This window comes from Caretta caretta, chromosome 2 (genome assembly GCF_965140235.1).
Source record: "Caretta caretta isolate rCarCar2 chromosome 2, rCarCar1.hap1, whole genome shotgun sequence".
NCBI lineage: Eukaryota > Metazoa > Chordata > Testudines > Cheloniidae > Caretta > Caretta caretta.
In genome coordinates, this window is record NC_134207.1 from 206,983,620 (window position 1) to 207,007,163 (window position 23,544).

A 23,544-nucleotide genomic window follows, 5' to 3' on the forward strand; every position below is an offset into this window, starting at 1 on the left:
ACCTTCCTGGGTTTATAACTTTGGATGGTTTTCAACTCTAAAAGTCTTGAAAGTTAATAGGTACTCAAACCACTGATATGTATGCCCGTATATCCAATATGTATCTGTATTACTGAAATGTCACTTTACCCTTTTCAATGCAATACAAACAGAACGCTTTTTTAAAAAAAGAACAAAGGATAAAATTGTAGCGCTCAGTGGACTTTGTAGCCCACTCAGAACAAAGAAAATTTAGAGGGACCACTTCTCACTAACAATGTTTTTCTTTTTTACATAAATAATTCTGAGATTTGCTGTGACTGAAGGAATATCACCTTACTATCAAGTGCAGAAGAGTCCTACACTTTGGGACCTGGTCTATGCTGGGTACATTATTCCAAATTTCTAAATAGTTTTGAAACTAATTTAGTGACCCAATGTTAAAATCAGTTGGAGCTGCAGTAAAAATGGTTCTGGCCACCAGGGCATACACTGTGACCCCAGCACATTTTAAAACTGGTTGACCCAAACCAGTTTTAAAACCAGTTAGAATATTTTGGAAAATTTCCCCAGCATTGACCAGGCATTGGAGAGAACAGAATCTCAACAGTGCAGTTCTTCCAAAACACCTAATTGCTAAATCTAATATATCCTAAAGCATGCTGCACAAGATTCTTTCCCATCCAATAATCTTGGCTAATTAAACTCCTATAAATTTTAATGAGCTCAGACTTAAAATATTTTCCAATATGCAACTGGGAAATAGCTTGAATGCTAGAGAGGTTAAAATCTGGCAGGATTTATAAGAATGATGGACTTTGAACAAGGGAATATAGCAGATTAAATTTTATTTGAAATTTCACTGCTCATCAGGGGATTGGATCACACTATGGACTGGTAATGGATATGGATCCTTTTACTTTTAAAGGCACTAGCAGTTTGAATCTACCCAACTCCACAGTCATTTCCATTCAATGGCTGTTTGGGACTCTGTAAAAGCAATTGGTGATCACTATTTAGTTCCTAGTTGACAGGCTTTCACTTTACAAAGATCTACCCTGGCAACTGGGTAAAATATTAGAACAAAATGACAACTGTTCAATACACAAGGTGGGTGAGGTAATATCTTTATTGGACCAAGTTCTTTTGGTGAGAGAGACAAGCTTTCGAGCTGACACAGAGCTCTTCTTCAGGACCTGAATCTTGTCTCTCTCACCAACAGAAGTTGGTCATATAAAAGATATTACCTCACCCACCATGACTCTATAATATCCTGGGACCAACATGGCTACAACTCTGCATACGATTTTTTGACAGACTGAAATGGACTTTGGACCAAAAACTCTTGTCTCGCCATTAAATGTGACCACTTCAGGACAATACTGGCAAATTTGTTTAGGGGAAGAGAGGGAGCCCATGCTGTAGCCATTTACAGCTACATTGGAGTGCAGATCAATCACTTTTAAGAAAGAAAAAAAATGAATAGCCATATGAAGGATTCTGGTCACAGATCAACCATCAGTATTGGGTACTGAACATTACATTACTGTCCTGTTTGTAGGAAGCAATACACAGCTGACTGAAGTTGACCGTGGCTAAAAAGGAGTACTGTAAAGATGACTACATTACATTCAGAGATTGTAGTTCCAATTAGTGCAGCTGCCATTTCAGGTTAGTGAAAAGAAAGCTCTTTCCTTCAAAGTTGGAAATTGGGGGTTGTTTTTTTTTTTAAACAGTAAAAATGAAAGTGGTGATTTCACAATTACATAGTTTCTACAGACTGCAGTCCTCAGTTAAGAATTACAAAAGTATATAGAACAGACGTGCACAGATTAAAACAGCAGCAAAGAGAACCAAGACACAGTTCCTCAAAAATATTTAGGCTCCTAACTTCCATTGATTTCAGTGGAAATTAGGAATCTAAATACCTTTGAGGATCTGAACTTAACTGCCTTTCAATAACTTATTAGCCCAATTTGTGTGTACATTCTTTAACAAGCTGAAAAAAACCAGATATATTGTTATGCATTCTGTTCTTACAATATCAACAACCTTTTAGAATGGTATGTGGTATCTTGTAATCTTTATCACCATGCAGGGCACAAAGTAATAGGTCATGCCACATTGCCACTCCACCACTTCCAGCTGTGCTGCACCAGTCTTGTGTGTTCTGCTATTAGTTTAGAGAACACAATTTGACCACCAGCACATCAAGCAGTGCAACATGACCGGGAAAACAGGCCACAGAACAATGAGTGAGGAGGCCACAAATAAGACGACAAAAAAAAAACCTGAGTTTACACTACTAAGAACTCCTAAAAAAGCACAGATGGTGGATTTTTTGGGAATTTTCTAAAGAAAATCACGGTTTACATTTTGATACCAAAATGGAGTTCTTACCATTCTCTTCCTTTCATTTCTGTTCCTCTAAACCTCACAGAAAACAAACCCTATGACCACATATAACAAGTCTACATGAGTATGTAAACAAATTTAAAAACATATATTTGATAATTGAAATCTAAAAAATATTTATTTCAGAACTTTCACTGATGTAAAGAAATGCCAAAACTCAAAGGTATTTCAAAATATTCTAAACAAGATTCTTCAAAAACTTCAAGAGAGCTATGTTTCTCCAACCATTTAAAATTACCTCTTGGTAATATAACATAGATTAAAAATACTAAATTACAATAGATATCATGGAACTAACAAGCTAACTAATCAACCAACGCCAGTCAAAAACCTTGTTTTCTGTTGCATTCCCCTATCTGTATTTATCTACGTAAAAGAATAAATGGACACAAATCAGATGTCAAGAATTATAACATTCATAAACCAGTCGGAGAACACTTCAATCTCTCTGGTCACGCAATCACAGACATGAAGGTCGCTATCTTAAAACAAAAAAACTTCAAACCCAGACTCCAGCGAGAAACTGCTGAATTGGAATTCATTTGCAAATTGGATACTATTAATTTAGGCTTAAATAGAGACTGGGAGTGGCTAAGTCATTATGCAAGGTAGCCTGTTTCCTCTTGTTTTTTCCTACCCCCCCCCCCCCAGATGTTCTGGTTTAACTTGGATTTAAACTTGGAGAGTGGTCAGTTTAGATGAGCTATTACCAGCAGGAGAGTGAGTTTGTGTGTGTATGGGGGTGGGGGGGGTGAGAAAACCTGGATCTATGCAGGAAATAGCCCGACTTGATTATGTAAAGAGTTGTCACTTTGGATGGGCTAGCACCAGCAGGAGAGTGAATTTGTGTGGGGGGGTGGAGGGTGAGAAAACCTGGATTTGTGCTGGAAATGGCCCACCTGTTGATCACTTTAGATAAGCTATTACCAGCAGGACAGTGGGGTGGGAGGAGGTATTGTTTCATATTCTCTGTGTGTATATAAAGTCTGCTGCAGTTTCCACGGTATACATCTGATGAAGTGAGCTGTAGCTCACGAAAGCTCATGCTCAAATAAATTGGTTAGTCTCTAAGGTGCCACAAGTACTCCTTTTCTTTTTGCGAATACAGACTAACACGGCTGTTCCTCTGAAACCTTTCATGGAAGAGTCACTGTCATTTCCCTTCAGATCAGATACACTTAGTGCATGGGCAGGTTACATAAGTGATCCTGAATTTTCTGCTGGAAAAGTAAAAACCTAAGTTGTATTCCTACTCCTGAAATCAATCCACACAGCTCATATGATGTTTTGCCATCTCTCCAGCTCCAAGCATCTTCTCCAAATCCTTGAAGGATAAACACTAACACTTCACTCTATACACTGAAGTCACACAGTTGATGGCAACACACCACCACTCTGTAAGCCATTTTTCTATGTAGTAGTACATTATTCAACACTTGGTCTTGTAGTTAGAACCATACATAATATTTGCCTCCAAAGCAGCTTTCAGCAACACCGGATGACTCAAATTGTCATTCTTATATTATTGTTCAATATCTTAATTCTATACTTAACTCAAAAGCACACAGATATAACCACCCCTACTTCAAGCAGTAATCACATACCCATCTCTTCCCCATCTCCGAGTGCTCTATATTTCTGTTCACTGATGCCTGATGAATCTTAGATGCTAAAGAGGGAAGAGTGCATCTTCTCTCACAACTAGAGAATAAAATATTCTGACAATGTTTTACTACCCAAATTCATTTTTCACAAAGTGAGAGAGATGTGAGGAATAGGAACATTCAATTTTAGAAACCAAAGGCAACACAGGCAATATTTCAAAAGTAACATGGGCATTTTGAAACATTTCTTCAAGATAAAGATAGCATACAAAAATATGTGTGATAAAAAGACTGGTAGGAAAGTTACATTTGAGGGAACCTGGAATAGGACAGAAAATCTTAAATGAAAGAAAAAAAACTGAAAATTTGGAAAGAAGAATTTCATTTCCATCGCTCTGTTGTGTCTTAACCTGAACATCACTCTCAATTTAACGAGGGGCTTCAACATCAGAGCAACTTTTCCAAAGAATGTCTATAAGTGAGGCAGAGTGGTCTCCCACAGACCCAGCGAAGGGTGAGGGAGGACCACCACCAACCTGTTGCGATGTTTAATGGTATTAAAAAACCCAAATGATTGAACACGTCATTTTCTGTATTCTTTTTTCTCTTTATTGAAAAAAAAAAGTGTTGGACTACACCTTCCAGGCAACATGGTTCTCCTGTGATCGGTCATTTACCAACAGTCTGTTGCTATGTAACAATATGTGAAATCACAAATTCACCATTATAATTTCCCTGAAGCTTGAAGTATAGAAACAGATAGTCTGCAAAAGGGAATACTCTCTCAAACGTCTCATAAAAATTAGTAAAATGTGAGAAGAACATGTGAAAAAGAAATAGACATGGAATATTCCATTCTTAAGTCCAAGTTCTCTCTGTTAAACTTGGAGACACTATACAGCCTCAGCACATTTAACAATTCAATAAATGTACAGTTAAATTAATATAACTGCTGTTTTTAAACAGCAAAAATTAGCAATATTATATCAAATCCATAAAGATGCTGATTTACCAAGTATGTACTTCCTCACCTTGAAAAGACAGCACACAGTTAACAGTTGATCCTTCCACATAATTTTCTGGCATAGGTGACCACAGAAACGTATAATAGTCTCGAGCAGTACTCCAACCAACCTAAAAGAAAACAACCAAAAGAGAAAAACCTAAGCAGAGTAATATGTTACACACAGTTAAGATAGCATGGTCTGATCTTTACAACACACTGTAACCCGCATACTTGAGTTTTGCCATACAGAAAAAAGATTGACTAATGATTACAAATTAGGAATATTTAACAAGTATGTCAATTTTAGTATGGATCTTATTTAGCTGTTACCTAATGCAATAAAAGAGTTTTATATCATAAATTAAACACCAGACAGTTTTTACTATACATTAAATTGCAATTTGATAGAGACATCAGTAAATACAAAAATAAAGAGACATTTTAACTACTTAGATAAGGAGACAACCTATGCCAATATTGACTACATCTTTATCACAATGCAAGAAGAAATAAGCTTTTGGAGGGTTAGGAGTGCTATCTTCTCCACTGAAAAAGCAGGAATAGGAATAGTCCCAGAACAATGGATTTCAAATCCTTTGCCAATCACTGCAAAGTCACAGGTGTTGACTTTAAGACTAACGCTGTACTGGAACATCGACTCTTCATTAGGTGCATTCCAATTACATGAAAAACAACTGGGCTGAAAGTCTGGCCCACTGATTTCAATATTATCCCTAATTTTACACCTGTATGTTAGGCAGTTTAATATCTCATCTGCCCTCTATTGGGAGGGATCCCGTAACAAGCCCTTGCAGAAAGAAAAGATCTATTGGAACAATTTGATCCTTTCTCCAATTAGTATGATTCAATGATTTTCACTTATTTCCTATTCGTTTGTATCATGTGGGATACTGTTTTTCTTTACAGAAGTTCTCTAGTGATTAAAAGAGGATTAAGTATGATTTCCTGAACTAGAGTTCCATGGATCTGAAATACAGGAATTCTGTTTTGTGGGAAGAAAATCCCCTAATTATCAAAGCCATTATCACAAAGCAATGGGCACAAATTAATAGCATAACGAAAAATAGGAAAGAAAAAAAAATCAGATTGTACAGAGTTTTCCTGTGATATGATATTAAAAAAGTCTTATTACCTAGCCAAAACTCTGGTAAATGGGCCTTACTAGTGAATATGAGTGGCCACCTCTCCTTTCATAGCCTCTCCAATACAAGTTTTCACCATTTTTGAAAAGCAAGAAGGCAGCCCTTCAGAAAAAAAAGTGGAGTAAACAAGTGAACTTAAGCAGTCAAGATTTCTATGTAAAGTTTATGCCAAATCTTCCTTTATGACTAGAGTCAAAATAATCTCAATTTGTAAAGGAGAACCAGTTTTAAATTATGCCAGCTCCTTTTTATGGAAAATGAGAATAGCTACAGGATTTTAAAGTAATATAAACCTAAGCCCTTCAGCTAACAAGACAACTAAAAATGACAGTAAGCAAGACATTTCTGGACAGATTATTCCATAGTTATCCACTAGAGGGTATTTTTTACTCTCTGCTAAAGCATCTTGTACTATCTCCCACTAGAGACAGAATACCAAACTAGGCTGATCTACTATAGCACTTCCTGTGTTCACTCCAACACTAGGAGGAGAAGGAACTATGAAGAAATGCTCTTAAGCGTACAATCCTTCTGGCAGAAGTTATAGTGATTAGCAAGCATCTTTGATAATTCAGCAACAAATTGGAAAAATTCTCAGCCACCAAAACGGAACCAACTAACTCTTGACCCTAATCTTAGCTAAAAGAAAAAGGCTTCCATGACATCTCCAAACTGGTACCTTACAAAGGTATGTTTCAAATATACTGCCCTGGGGAAAATACTCTAAGTAACATCACTATAAAATACTTTTGGAATAAATCAAACATGAAATTTCCAATATCTTTGCACAGACATGATATTTTTACATTATTCTGTGAGAATCAATAATAACTAAGTATTGACGATTTTGCTTTTGTGGGTTTTCAAACCAATTCTTCTTGAAGTTCTGGGAACAGACACTTGAGAACCTCACAATTCACTTGTAGGAAGAGCTAACACATTTCATTGTATCCTCCTCTGCCAGAAGTTTTCACGTATATTTCTTCAAAACAGTTAAGTCTCATTTAGATGCTTAGTCTTTAAGGCTTTGAGTCAAAGCTTTCGTTTTTGAAATTTGAATTAAATTTCAGGGAGAAATGGTGATTCCAAACATGTGCTATACTTATTTTTTGATTTCTTCAAATACACACTGAAGAAAACCTACTACATAACCAAGCATTACCTACTGGAAGTATTCTTTACAGTTCTGTATTAAAATACAGACCAAGGACAAAATTACTAAAGGTGAAGTGTCCCCAAATTTTACTGTGATTTTAAAATTTAGAAAAGATACATTTTATGAACACACACTGTTCAGTTTCCCTAACTAACCTATTCTGCAGAAGCTACTTTTCACTCACATATACAGACTACTACATTAAATAACTAGTTGCCCTTCCACAAGCAGATACTAAATGAAGGCATTCGCTTTTGAAGACCAACTGGAGGGTTTTTTTAAATCTTGGTCTTTTAACTGGAGAAAAATGTCAATTTTGAAATTCAGAAACTGATTCCTCAGTAAGCAGTCATGATCATTTCAGTTTCATAGGAAATGAAGCAATTTCTAATTTTTCCTAACATTTCCAACTCTAAAACAAATGCTGGAAAGTACTGAAGTAAACTTCCTCACTGTGCTCTAGGTCATTTTATAGAAGTCATTTTGAAACTCTCTCATCACTTTAAAAGGCAGTTCTTGCTGGTTATTAGCATATAGCATCCTGCAAAAAGGCAGTAATCAGCATAATTTTTTAAGAGGAATGAATGGGGAGAATAACGGAAGAAGGGTAGAGAGTCTCCTAGTATTTTCTTGAAATCTTAACTATTTTCTGAATATGAAAGCATCCTTTTCCTATTCAATTGGCATAAATTTATATAGAAGTATAACAGCCCATTCTGAAACTTTGTTCTGAATTAGTGTTTTTACATATTTAATTTTTATTGATCAGGTTAAATAACTGATATTCAATAGAAGGCAGGATTAACGGCAATTTAGATACAAACAAAACAACAGCCAAGTTGAGTATAGGCAAATTAATCCTCCTGGCCTATTTCTGAACAGATAATTCAGGGAAGGAAATATAAATCACTATTTAAAACTCAGTAAGACTTTTTTATACATCTCAGTAAAGGTGAAGTTCACATAACTCGTACTATTACCTAATTTACATTAGATTAACTCCAGCTTGTTGTGGGGTATACAGGATCCTGCCATGGGCCAGATTCTGAAGTCTCTAAGTAGGAAACAATTCTATTAACAACAGTGGGAGTTTTCAGAGTGGGATGGCAGGATCAGACCCCGAATTCTCAAAAGTAATACTACAAATAGAAGAGCAAGTCAAGGAGATAAAATATTTGCTTACTAGATACTGTAAGTAATGTTTGTCTGATTAAAGGACTTTTGGTAACTTATTTTATCATTTTCACAAGATCCTTTTTAAGATCTGGCTTGGAGGTTCACAGTGCATCTTATAACCACAAAATACTCTTACCATCATAATCTTCTCTATGGCAACAGATTATACTGTCACAGACACGGGGATTATAAAAATCACACTGTACCCCAGCAGTGACCTGGATATGATCTCTTCACAATGACATTTGAATCATCTCTGAAGGAAAGCTAACAGCCTTCTGAAAATGAAGAGCTAAAATGGGAAAGATAAATTTGAGGAGAATAGTTTTAGATAAACAGTCATCTAAAACCAATTGCAAATGCAACAGAGGAAACTATCACTGAGGAAGAGGAGACATATCCCCATGTTTCCCTGAGAATATTTGTTAACAAGCCCACTGTAGGTTTAAGGCTCTTAGGGTCCCCTAAAATTGCAACTCTGGAAGCAAAGTGGACTGGAGCTCCTTTATTTCTCATCACTCACAGTGGTAGGGCAGCAATACTGTGCCTCATTCTGTGTGTGGGAGGACGATGACCAGAGAAGCTACTCTATTTGTCTACTGGTCAATTCACCTGGAATTACCCTCATTGTGGTTCATGTAGCCCAGCGGTTCTCAAACTATGGGTCAGGACCACAAAGAGGGTCGCAATCCCATTTTAATGGGGTCGTCAGGACTGGCATTGGACTTGCTGGGGCCTGGGGCCGAAACCCAGGGCCAACAGCTTCAGCCCTGGGTGACGGGACTCAGGTTACAGGCCCCACACTGGGGCCCTTAGGCTCAGGCTTCAGCCCCCTTCCCCAGCCCGGGGCGGCGGGGCTCGGGCAGGCTCAGGCTTCAGCCCCCCGCTGCTAGGGTCATGTAGTAATTTTTGTCGTCAGAAGGTCATGGTGCAATGAAATTTGAGAACTCTTGAGTAGCCAATTCTCCTCGCTGGTGTATAGGTGGGCGGGAGGGAGCAGTCCAAATCACAAATGGGAACCGATCTGTGATGAGGAGTTTATCTGACGCCTGGTGAAACATACTTTTCAATGGGCAGGGAAGGAGGTTCTATTTGAGACAGAGGACTTGCACGTCATTTAAAAAAAAAAAAAACAGCCACAAGAAGCTAGCTGACTCTGCCTAAGATTCACAGGTACCTATTGTTAACCAACAAAGGTAGCACATGTTTGGGTTCATTTGTATTAGTATTAATTTAGATTATGTGGGTGTAAGGTTGAGGGAGACTGTTAAACACTCCGAGTTATTTATTCCATATCCTTTGTTGTTTTACATCGACACTTCCTGTGGTAAATCTAGAATCCCAAAACAGAGGTCACAGTACACAGACAGATTAAAACATAACAAGGAGCCTGATGATCCAAAAAGCCAAAATATGTCTGATTTGTCAATCAGAACATTCAAAACTACTTTTAGTTCAATTACAAATAAAGGGGTAAAAAAATAAACCCAGACTCTGTCTTCGTGGCAAACTTCTCCTCACACACAGTACAAATAAGACTGGGGGATGGAATTCTGCAGGTATGGGATAGAAGCTACTATATGCCCCACCCTGGCAGTCTGCAAAGCAAAAGCATTCTGCAGGTAATACTGCACAGCGCCTGGCTCCCTACTCCATATACGGGGGGAAAATGGTGGACTGTGAAACTACTTAGTAACAGTGTCCACAGGGCCCCAATCCCAAATCTGAAAGATGTTTTTAAGACTGCCAAGGCAAGTTTGGTTTGTGTATATCAACCATAACAGCTGACATGACTAACAGTGGAACAGAGTGATAAACCAGTCTCCATTTATTGCATTAGTGTGTGTTGTAGTGTTATCCAGGCAACACAAAATCCTGAAATCACGGCTTTAAAGGGAAGTAACAGATTCAAATATTTTGTTCTATAGTTACACCTTAATTATTTCTCTCAATTGACTTTTTTCCACTCTATCCATGACAAATCATATTTAGAAACAATTCTTCAACTACATCACACAGTCTATTTTTCCTTCATTTCTTATAGAAAAATAATTGACTGATTATTAAGATGTGATCCTACGAACACTTACACAAATTCTTGACATTTGTGAAGTCAAAGGCAGGATTAACCAGTTTTCATTTGAGTATTGTTTAAAAAATGAGCGAATATGAAACAAGACCAAGATAGAATTTTTAGAACAATGCTTTTCCAAGTTTGACATAAGCAGTAAATGGCCTTTTCAGCATTTTGACATGTAATATAAAAGATTACCCTAAAAAAGATTACTATTAAATTCAGACCACCACCTTTGGACTTTTATTTTTAAAGCAGTAACACACGAAACAGATGGTACAGAGCCAATAAGACCATAAATATAGCTCTTGTGTGAGAACTGAACTGGAACTCAAATTAGTAAAAGTACAACATATATAGATATCACTTCTTCCTCTGAGACCTATATACAGTAAGTCCCCAGTTCCAATTAACAAAAGAAATGCAAACAAAAAACAAACAGCAATTCCTTATAATTATTTTTTCTCCTTATTCACTTGGATGGAAAACAAACAAACAAAAAGGAAAACAAACACTTTCACAATTAATGGGTTGATCCTTAAACTTTTACAGACAATTTATCAGAGGGTAGCTGTGTTAGTCTGTATCCACAAAAACAACAAGAAATCCATTGGCACCTTAAAGGCTAATAGATTTATTAGGGCATGTCTCCTTCAGACAGAGATAGACACCTACAAGATCTTCATCAAGCAGTCTTAAAACTACAATACCCACCTGGGGTAGCGAGGAAACAGACTGACAGAGTGAGACGGGTACCCAGAAGTCACCCACTACAGGACAGGCCCAACAAGGAAAACAACAGAACACCACTGGCTATCACGTACAGTCCCCAGCTAAAACCTCTCCATCACATCATCAGTGTTCTACAACCTATCCTGGAAAATGATCCCTCACTCTCACAGATCTTGGGAGGCAGGCCAGTCCTCGCTTACAGACAGCCCCCCAACCTGAAGCAAATACTCACCAGCAACTACACACCACGGAAACACTAACCCAGGAACCCATCCCTATAACAAACCCCGTTGCCTACTCTGTTCCCATATCTACTCTAGTGACACCATCAGAGGACCCAATCACATCAGCCACATCATCAGGGGTTCATTCACCTGCACATCTACTAATGTGATATATGCCATCATGTGCCAGCAATGCCCCTCTGCCATGTACATTGGCCAAACCGGACAGTCTCTACGTAAAACAACAAATGGACACAAATCAGACATCAGGAATGGTAACATACAAAAGCCAGTAGGAGATATAGCCGTGAAAAAAGCTAATGCGGTATTGGGATGCATCAGGAGAGGTATTTCCAGTAGGGATAAGGAGGTTTTAGTACCGTTATACAAGGCACTGGTGAGACCTCACCTGGAATACTGTGTGCAGTTCTGGCCTCCCATATTTAAGAAGGATGAATTCAAACTGGAACAGGTACACAAAAGAGCTACTAGGATGATCCGAGGAATGGAAAACTTGTCTTATGAAAGGAGACTCAAGGAGCTTGGCTTGTTTAGCCTAACTAAAAGAAGGATGAGGGGAGATATGATTGCTCTCTATAAATATATCAGAGGGATAAATACCAGAGAGGGAGAGGAATTATTTAAGCTCAGTACCAATGTGGACACAGGACCAAATGGATATAAACTGGTCACTGGGAAGTTTAGACTTGAAATTAGACGAAGGTTTCTAACCATCAAAGGAGTGAAGTTTTGAAATAGCCTTCCAAGGGAAGCAGTGGGGGCAAAAGATCCATCTGGCTTTAAGATTAAACTCAGTAAGTTTATGGAGGAGATGGTATGATGGGATAACATGATTTTGGTAATTAATTGATCTTTAAATATTCATGGTAAATAGGTCCAATGGCCTGTGATGGGATGTTAGATGGGGTGGGATCTGAGTTACTACAGCAAATTCTTTCCTGGGAATCTGGCTGGTGAATCTTGCCCATATGCTCAGGGTGTAGCTGAACACCATATTTGGGGTCGGGAAGGAATTTTCCTCCAGGGCAGATTGGAAGAGGCCCTGGAGGTTTTCCACCTTCCTCTGTAGCATGGGTCACGGGTCACTTGCTGGAGAATTCTCAGCTCCTTGAAGTCTTTAAGCCACGATTTGAAGACTTCAATAGCTCAGACATAGGTGAGAGGTTTTTCTCAGGAGTGGGTGGGTGAGATTCTGTGGCCTGCGTTGTGCAGGAGGTTGGACTAGATGATCATAATGGTCCCTTCTGACCTTAGTATCTATGAATCTATAAACACTTCAATCTCCCTGGACATTCAATAACCAATTTAAAAGTAGCTATACTTCAACAAAAAAAATTCAAAAACAGACTTCAAAGAGAAATTGCAGAGCTACAATTAATTTGGGCTTGAATAGAGACTGGAAGCGTTGGCTCACTACAAAAGCAATCTTCCCTCTCTTTTATTGACACCTCCTCCTCAGTTATTGGAAGTGGACCACATCCACCCTGACTGAATTGGCCTCATCAGCAATGGTTCTCCACTTGTAAGGTAACTCCCTTCTCTTCATGTGCCAGTATATTTATGCCTGTATCTGTAATTTTCACTCCATGCCTCTGAAGAAGTGGGTTTTTTCCCCATGAAAGCTCATGCCCCAATAAATCTGTCTTTAAAGGGCCACTGGACTCCTCGTTGTTTCAGTAGTCCCAACAACATCAAAGCTCAGATCTATACCATTTAGTGTCCTCTGTTCTCAAAAGTAGTTTTTGTAATGGAAAGAAAATGATGTGCTACTCTTTTTCTCAAAAGTTAGAGCTTATTGAGTCACTGTAATTTCTCCACAGTAAGGATACAACTAGGGTTTCCTTTATAAACCCAACTGATTAACTTCAAAATTTACCATCCACCATTTACACCTAGAATCACTAGCTCTGACTGGAGCCAAAAGATTCAAAAACTATAGAGACAGAAGATTCTGATTCATTTTGAGAGAGATGTTCCTCCCTCTCCCCTGTCCCCAGAACATTTTTTTTTCAAATAGTGAAATATTTCACTTTGAAAAAAATTAGTAATAACTCAGGAAATCCTTGGAGTTGCCTGATATCCTTTCATATTCCACTTAAAAAAAAAACAACTTCACAAAAAAATTATCTAGTTGGAGAGACTATTTCAGGTGGATCAGTTAATTTTTTGTCAAAATTGTCGGGAGCATGGGAGAGTCAAAATCCATCCTTCGCTAACATAATACAAAATTTATTTGGCATGATTAAGGCTACAAGTTTGTCACAGATTTCATGATTTTTTGTGACCTTCACAATGTCAGCCCTGGGCAACAGGGCTAGGGCAGTCAGTTCAAAAATACAGAATTCCTTTTGATAAAGTCACTACTTTTGTCATGACAATGCTGCATGTTTGAACAAAACCTGGGAATGAAGCCTCAAAGAGTTTTTTCTAAATGCAGTGCACATAACATTCACTGCACATCATCTCAACTTAGTGGGCGATATCTGGAGAAAAACATTTGGAAAAGTAAATGAACTTGTTATTTCTGTAAAACGTACATTCACTGCCTGCCCTGCCCACAAAGCATGGTTCAATCAATCATTGCAGGAAAAAGGGAAAGTGCCTGCAATTCCCTTTCCCCAGTAATCACATCGTGCAACAGCTGATTTGTAGCTGTCCGTTTTCATACCAGGCAACTGCAGGATAATGTGGGTTTTTTTTGAGAAGTGGAAGTGAAGCTGTAGTTCATCTGTTGAAGATGTGGTCACTTTAACAAAATCAACAGAAATAAAAGCAGATATATTGCAGCAATTCAAGTATTTCCACCAAGGATAATGGCAACTCTCACTGCTTATGAGAGATCAGAATGCATAAGGTGGCAAATGATTTGACTGATCTTGCCAGTTGGGAAAAGTCCTTCAATGGCACAACTGACAACCTGTTAGCTAAGAAAACCCTTTGCAAAAACAGTGTTAAAATTGAAGCCTATATGACTGGTTCTTAATGGTTTTGTCAACCCGCTGTGTTGTGTTTTTTTAAACCCTGCCAACTGTTTGATCCCAATCAGGCCAAACTTCTTGAGTTAAATATATTTGAGTCTATTCCCCTGTTTGAAGACAATGACTTGGCAAAACCCATGTTTTTTACCTACAGCAGTGCAGTTTTTGAAATGAAGTACTCTGACATTGTGGCACTTCAAAAGATCACTTTCCAAGTAATAGCTCTAAGGTGTTTATCGTTGCCAGTTAACAGCGCAGACTGCGAGAGATCATTTTAGTCTTACAAAGATATCTTGTGAGATGATAGATGCTCAAAGATGACAACCTGGCAATATATAGCATGCTGTTTCAGAATCATGGTAAGCTCTGTTAGTAAATGACCATTTTACATTCTAACAGTTAATCATGTCAGTAGTTAAAATTATATAAGGTTTGATACCAATTCAAAAGCTCCTGTATTGATGTAGTGAAAAGTGCATTACTGTATGCACATTTCCATGATTTCATTGTTTATTGCCACATCCTGTCCGTGACTTTTAATAAAAATACCAGAGACAAATTCTTAGCCTTAGTCATGATCCAGTATGGACATAACAGCCACATCTAACTATGAAAAGATTACAAGGCATACAAGTTTCAGAGTATGTTAGTTATGTTAGTCTGTATCTGCAAAAAGAAAAAGGAGTACTTGTGGCACTTTAGAGACTAACCAATTTATTTGAGCATAAGCTTTCGTGAGCTACACAGCTCACTTCATCGGATGCATTCAGTGGAAAATACAGTGGGGACATTTATATACACGGAGAACATGAAACAATGGGTGTTACCATATACACTGTAAGGACAGTGATCAGGTAAGGTGAGCTATTACCAGCAGAAGAGCAGGGGGAGAAGAGGAACCTTTTGTAGTGATAATCAAGGTGGGCCATTTCCAGCAGTTGACAAGAACGTCTGAGGAAGAGTAGCGGGTGTGTGGGGGGGGGGGGGGAATAAACATGGGGAAATAGTTTTACTTTGTGTAATGACCCATCCACTCCCAGTCTTTATTCAAGCCTAAGTTAATTGTATCCAGTTTGCAAATTAATTCCAATTCAGCAGTCTCTCCTTGGATTCTGTTTTTGAAGTTTTTTTGTTGAAGAATTGCCACTTTTAGGTCGGTAATCAAGTGACCAAAGAGTCTGAAGTGTTCTCCGATTGGTTTTTGAATGTTACAATTCTTGACGTCTGATTTGTGTCCATTTATTCTTTTACGTAGAGACTGTCCAGTTTGGCCAATGTACATGGCAGAGGGGCATTGCCCCCCAACCTGAAGCAAATACTCACCAGCAACCACACAACAGAACCACTAACCCAGGAACCTATCCTTGCAACAAAGCCCGTTGCCAACTGTGTCCACATATCTATTCAGGGGACACAATCATAGGCCTAATCACATCAGCCACACTCTCAGAAGCTTGTTCACCTGCACATCTACCAATGTGATATATGCCATCATGTGCCAGCAATGTCCCTCTGCCATGTACACTGGCCAAACTGGACAGTCTCTATGTAAAAGAATAAATGGACAAAAATCAGATGTCCATACCCCACCCCCACCCCTCGCTCTCCTGCTGGTAATAGCTCACCTTACCTGATCACACTCATTACAGTGTGTATTGTAACACCCATTGTTTCATATTCTCTGTATATATAAAATCTCCCCACTGTATTTTCCACTGCATGCATCCTATGAAGTGAGCTGTAGCTCACAGAAGCTTATGCTCAAATAAATTTGTTAGTCTCTAAGGTGCCACAACTACTCCTTTTCTTATTATATCTAGGTTTTTTGTTTCTACGGGTAGTGCACATACATCGGTGCACATAAAATTTATTCCACACTTGAACGGAAAAAATTAGAGGGAACATTGTTCCCCACCCTTTTAGGTATAAGCCAAAATAAAGGTACAAGCTTATGGCTAAAAAGCTGGTAGATGTGCATCAGCTGCAAACAAACATCATGATAAACCAGAAAGACAAACTTGATACATCAGTTGAGTTTTATAATAATAATCAGTTTAAAACACAAAGTATGAAAAAGTAGCTGCCCCCCAAAAATAGTACATTAAGTCCCTTTTTTGAAAGAGGAAATTTCTATTAATTTTCACAGATATATGCAAAGTAGCATAATACATTTTGTATTTTCCTTCCACTATTGCGTCTGTCAGTGATTGGCCATATTTGCTATTCCATTCTTCTCTTATCAAATGTAACTTTAAGATAACTAATACTGTATATCTATATAACAAAGAAAAAAAAATGTGTGCCATTCAACTCAAGGACACTGTTAGGTAAGTCCAGATGTCCTTAGCCATTTCCACGTTAAAGGGTATTACATTAGCCATTTTCTCTACCCAAAAAAAAATAATTTTCAGATCCTGCAGCAGAAGAGTCTGAAGCCATTTCCTCCTCTGTCCCTGGTGTATGCAATCCCTTTCATCCTCTTCTTTGTCCAAGGCTAGCTCAGGCTACCAAACCAGCTGTTTCTTCAGAGGAGGTGCAAGTGGAAAGAAACAGCATCAGTTTAGCTGAGACAGTACAGTGCTTCTCTAGTGGGATAAGGTACTTTCCCCCTCGTTTTAAAAACTGGGAGATTTTGCCAACTACCTGTGACGGGGCAAGGCCAGATGGCTATAGAAAAGTAGTGGGAGATAGATATATTAGCTCCAGGCTAAACAAATCCCTGGTACCAGGTTAAGTGAAATGGAAGCTGCTCCAGGTCAATTAAGACACCTGGGGCCAATTAAGAACTTTCCAGAAGGCAGGGAGAAGGCTAGGTTGATTGGGACATCTGAAGCCAATCAGGGGCTGGCTGAAACTAGTTAAAAGCTTCCCAGTTAGTCAGATGGGTGTGCATGTCAGGAGCTGTGGGAGGAAGCTGCACTGTTGGAGAGGCTGAGTAGTACACACCATATCAGGCACAAGGAAGGAGGCCTTGAGGTAAGGGTGATGTGGAGCCTGAGGAAGTGAGGGCTGCTGTGGGGGAAGTAGCCCAGGGAATTGTACATGTCATGTTTCTAAAAGGTCAGCTACCATAGCTGATACTATTAGGATCCCTGGGCTGGAGCCCGGAGTACAGGGTGAGCCCGGGCTCCCCCCACCCCACCTTTGCCCCCTGATTAATCACTGAGACTGGGATACAACAGAGACTGTGCAAGGAAGGATAACTTCTCCTCACCTCCCTCACTGGCTTATGATGAAAATGGCTCAGTAGACTGTGACCCTTGTCTCTAGAGAGAGAGAAGGGTTACGTGCAGGGTCACAGTGAGCCTCTGAGGCTAGAGAAATCCACCAGGAAACACTGGACCCACGGAGCAAGGACAGAGCTTTGTCACATACCCCATTACATTCCCCTCATGATGGACCTTGAAGTCATGACCCCAAGGCTGAGAATCCATGGTTCAGTCTATACCTAGGTGATGCAGCAACATAAAAGTCAATATTCATCATGCTATTCAAGTAATCAAGATGTTGCTCAGATACTAGTATTTGACCTATAGATGGCATGAGCAATCAAGGTTGATATAAGTCCTCAAAGTCTGAGACAAGAGCTCAAGCCGGGAAACAAAGGATGGTCACCCACGAAGGCCTTTATTTGCACTTCAAGAGGCCAAACCTCTTGGTATAGTGACACACAAAATCACCACATCACTGTTCCTTATCATTCTGAAGCTTTGGTGTGGGCCTCTTCACTCAAACCTGGAAAAGCCAGCAAAATATTTTAAGAACATTGTTGTTCCACTGTACAGATATTAGGCTTGTACCTGATTCAAAGGCTTCTGCAAACCTTTATTATATAATATTCAATCTTGCCTTATTTTCAGTTTACTCCTTGGGGAATTCTGTGTCACTGCACGTGTGCAGAATTCATGCCCCCCACAGATTTCTTTCCTTCCCTGCAAAAAAATTACTTCTGACGAGAAAGCAAAGGGAAGGCGCAAGAGCGGTCACTCACCCCTCCCCAGCAACACAGGCAGGTTGGCTTGGGCACCCAAAGCAGCCAGTAGAGATGTAAATTACCATCGGGGGCCAGCAGACATGCATGAAGGAGAGAAACACACACTGTCTCTCTCTCACTCACTATTGAGGCAAGCTCGGCGTGGAGGGACAGGGCTTTGGGATGTTTCTGAGGAAGCAGGCACGGGGCAGGCTCTGTCCCCTCCGTCAGAGCAGACTATAGCAGCCTGCCTGCTTAGTGAATTGTTCCTGTTGTCTTTGTGAATTCCCTCAGGAGTATAAAACAGGTGTAAGAGTTTTAAAGCTCCTTTACATTGCTAGAGTGGTGTAGGCTGTAGGGGGACAGTATGGCCTTATAAATACTTATGGTGTTTTAGTGATTAGAACTGGTCTGAATTTTCGGACTGAAAAAATTTCCTATAAAATGTGCTCCATGAACTGTTTGCTACTGACCCTTCTGGAGATGGTCAGTAGCCAATACAAAATATTGAGTTTGATTCCCCAGCCCTCACTTGCTCTTCAGTTGCCTACTATGTAACACTGAGTATATGCTGCAAATATTTTGACTAATAACTAGAAATAAAGGGTCAAACCTAGTTACACTATTATTAGGCAAAGGGATTTTGGGATTTCGTCCAATGCTCCCCACTCACATTCTCCATCCATTGTATTGTAGTTTAAATAAGTTACCGAACTAATTTAAACCAGAGTGATTATATTGCATTATTTTGACAAAATATGCAGAATTTTAATATACTGTGCGCAGAATTCCCCCAGGAGTACCAGTTGTCTAACTTCACTGCATATTTGATCAGAGAGAAATAATGTGAATATTTGATCCTGGCAATGTCAATCCTGCAGAAATATTTCAAGGCATCTCTGCAGCAATATATGGATGTAGATTCCACATATCATTCATCTGAGACCCTGGCGGTTTCCAAGTTCATTTTGGAGCGGGAGCCACAGCAGGAGAGTAGTAGTTCACCCTGACTTGCTGCATAGGGGTAGGAGGAGTGAACAGTGAAAATCTAGGATATCCCAAAAAGTGTACGAGAGGCTGGAATCTAAAAGGTAAATATCTCTTTCTGAAATATGGAGAAATGATTGAAATTCTCATGAGTCTGAAAAAAGACTCCGAAGATATATGTACAGTAATCCAGTGAGAGGTTGCTGGCAAGAGTTCCTATATGGAAATACATTTAAAGACTAGCAATAATTATTGCTAAAAAGTAAGGCTCTGTTTGTCACAGATGCCATGATCTCAGTGGCTTGGGCAGCCCCAGGGCCATGCACACTGGCTGCTGGTGGGGCAGTCAGGGGCGGACAGTTTCAGGGCTGGGGTGCAGAGCAGTGCTTACCTGAGATGGCAATGGTAACTCCTCTCCCTCATTGCTAGCTCCACATGCTGCCTCCGCCTGCAGGCACCACCCCCGCAGCTCCCATTGGCTGCAGTTCCTAGCCAATGGGAGCTGCAGAGTCACTACTTTCCAGGAACCAGGTAGGGAGCCTTCCCCAGCCCCACCAACCCTCCCCTTCCTGGCACCTGCAGTGCCCCACGGGCTGCCCTCCTGAGCCTTCCCCCCCAAAGGCTTAGTCACAGGTATTTTTAGTAAAAGTCATGGACAGGTCACGGGCCGTGAATTTTTGTTTACTGCGTGTGACCTGTCCATGACTTACTAAAAATACTAGTGACTAAAACGTAACCTTATTAGTAAGTTACTTAGTATATACACAAAGTGTTTCCCTTCTATTATAATATGTAGGTGGTTCAACCCCCTATTTTTTAAAAAAAAATAGTCCACAGCATTTTATGCTAGACATATGAATAAATTTCCTTTTTAAGATTCCTCTACCTTTGTCTCTATATATAACTATTTATAAAAGAAAAGCAACAAGGAAGAAGGGAAGGATGGCCCATTGGTTAGGACACTAACCTAGGACTTAAGAAACCTTGGTTCAATTCCCTGTTCCTCTGGGCAAGGTGCTTAGGGTCTCTGTAGCTCAGTTTCCTATTTGTAAAATGGGAATAAAAGCACTGCCCTATCACACAGGGGTGTTGTGAAGACAAATTAAAAATTGTGAGATGCTCAGATATGATGATAGAGGAAAGTTAGGTATTTAGGACAACCTAATGTGATCACCTTCTAAATACACCACTAGGACATAATGGAGAAATCAGAGGCAACACTTGTGTGTGTGCACTGAAAAACAAAATTGTTATTTGGTAGAAGTACATATAAACATAAAACAAACCACTGAATACTCCTGTTAGAGTTTGAGTCTTCAGATGCTGTGAGAAGTAACAAATGATCTAGTTTCAAATTCCCTCTGAAGCATTAAGTTACAGATAAAACCATGTACTGCATTGAAACTAATGCCAATTTAAGTTTTGACCTTTTCAGCACTAACACCCAAGGTGAGTGTGTCTGTCCTGGATAAATTCAAAGGCTTACCAGGGCTTGTAATTCAATTTTCTCTTTATGCTTTATGCTTAAAACTCAGACCAGGCATCAATACATAGACAGAAAAATAAATTTACCTTTCTTCTAAATGGCAAAAAGCCAGACAGAAATAAAATATCAGTATTAAAGAACAGCCTAGAAGAACATGTAACAACCTGTCCAAAAAAAGTTACGAGTCTGAATTCAGAAGGCAAGGTAATTCATTTAAAGAAACATGAATAAGTTAATTAGGACACCAGTTCCCCAACTGATCTATTAACCACTGGTGGCTCACAAAGCACCTCCTGGAGATTAACAGAGAACTGATGGGTAACATGGTGCTGGCCCTTCCTCTTTTTCCATCTACTTCAAATGTCCTTGCCAGAATGCCTGTAAAAGCAGCTGACCATGAGGCCAGTCTAGCTGCCTCCCTTTCAGGCCACTGCTCCATAACACAAGGAAACAGAAGCCAGGCACCATCAGCAGCCCTTTTGTGAAAAAGGAATACCTAGAGAACGATGAGAACAAGCAACATGCACAAAAGAGGAACAGAACAGAATGGGTGTGATAACAAAGAGAGAAAACAATGATTAATTTCAAAGACAATACATTTGTTCCATTAAGGACAGTTAAAAATATATTTAGTCCTTTCCTAAAATTACTTATTCACGTAAGCAATTGCTATAGTTGCTACAACAACGTCCTGCAACTCTAAACGCAAGGAAAGATAAAACACTTAAGTTGTGGTTCTCTCCATGAGGATGTTGGAGAACCCAGGCTGGGAACTTGAGAAAACAAATGCCTTATATAACACAGAAAAATGGGGAAACTGACTGTTTGTGAAAGGGAGCAGTTTAAAGCTGCATTTAAGGATAGAATTCTAAAAGGGACAAAAAGAATAGGGACAAGTACTAAAATGAAGGCTGTCAAGGTTCCTCCCCCACTCTGAACTCTAGGGTACAGATGTGGGGACCTGCATGAAAAAACCTCCTAAGCTTATCTTTACCAGCTTAGGTCAAAACTTCCCCAAGGTACAAAATATTCCACCCGTTGTCCTTGGACTGGCCGCTACCACCACCAAACTAATACTGGTTACTGGGGAAGAGCTGTTTGGACGCGTCTTTCCCCCCAAAATACTTCCCAAAACCCTGCACCCCACTTCCTGGACAAGGTTTGGTAAAAAGCCTCACCAATTTGCCTAGGTGACTACAGACCCAGACCCTTGGATCTTAAGAACAATGAACAATCCTCCCAACACTTGCACCCCCCCTTTCCTGGGAAATGTTGGATAAAAAGCCTCACCAATTTGCATAGGTGACCACAGACCCAAACCCTTGGATCTGAGAACAATGAAAAAGCATTCAGTTTTTTACAAGAAGACTTTTAATAAAAAATAGCAGTAAATAGAAATAAAGAAATCCCCCCTGTAAAATCAGGATGGTAGATATCTTACAGGGTAATTAGATTCAAAAACATAGAGAACCCCTCTAGGCAAAACCTTAAGTTACAAAAAAGATACACAGACAGAAATAGTTATTCTATTCAGCACAATGCTTTTCTCAGCCATTTAAAGAAATCATAATCTAACACATACCTAGCTAGATTACTTAAAGTTCTAAGACTCCATTCCTGGTCTATCTCCGGCCAAGACGACTACAGACAGACACAGACCCTTTGTTTCTCTCCCTCCTCCCAGCTTTTGAAAGTATCTTGTCTCCTCATTGGTCATTTTGGTCAGGTGCCAGCGAGGTTACCTTTAGCTTCTTAACCCTTTACAGGTGAGAGGAGCTTTCCCCTGGCCAGGAGAGATTTCAAAGGGGTTTACCCTTCCCTTTATATTTATGACAAAGGCCATACACCTTAAAGGAATTAGGGCAAATTTCGTTACACTGAGCAAATTTTACATACATGACCAGAGGCAGCAAAGGACAAAGGGGGGGGGGGGCGGAGAGAACATGGTTTTACAAAGGGAGTTAATACATTTAGATGGAAAAAATATAGCAAGATACCACAACTCCTCAGTATGTGGAAACAAACGTAAGCTTTGTCTACACTTAAAATGAGCACTCTCCTAGCTACGTCACTCAGGGATGTGAAACATTCATACCCCCGAGCACTGTAGTTAAACTGACCTAATCCATGGTGCAGGCAGGGCTACTGCTGCTCAGGGAGCTGGATCGATATTGGAAGCGTCTACATGACAGCAGCATAGCTACAGTTGTGCCACTGTGACTCCCATAGTAAACACAGCCCTTAAATCTTAGTCAGGTCCCTCATCCATCACTGTAACTTGCTATGTTGAACTAAATGAAAATTCCACTAGACCTCTTGACTTGACAGTTTTTGATACAGGCACACAACTATCACTGGTGGAACAGCAATAACTTCCCATAAGCCTCAAAGATGGCATTCATTTAACCTTGGAACAGTTTTGGCCTTTAAGCAAGTTCATTCTCCTCCACAAAAAGCCAAGGTCTTCCCATCCCTCTACATTCACGGCCAATAAACTGACACTTTGCGGTCACTGACAGAAGTCTGATTCTCATTAGTTACAATATCAAGACCGCTACACAGGACTTTAA

At 39.5% G+C, this 23,544-nt stretch overlaps 1 protein-coding gene across 4 annotated transcripts in view; it reads right to left on the minus strand.

The window, feature by feature from the left end:
• The window catches only part of TAX1BP1 (Tax1 binding protein 1), a 95,002-nt gene that overhangs the window by 64,912 nt on the left and 6,546 nt on the right, over window positions 1-23,544 (minus strand). For all 4 annotated transcript variants that reach the window (XM_048838461.2, XM_048838459.2, XM_048838460.2 and 1 more), the window contains exon 3: window positions 5,030-5,132. In XM_048838461.2, the coding sequence (XP_048694418.1) occupies window positions 5,030-5,132 (103 nt within the window). The remainder of the gene's footprint in view (window positions 1-5,029; window positions 5,133-23,544) is intronic.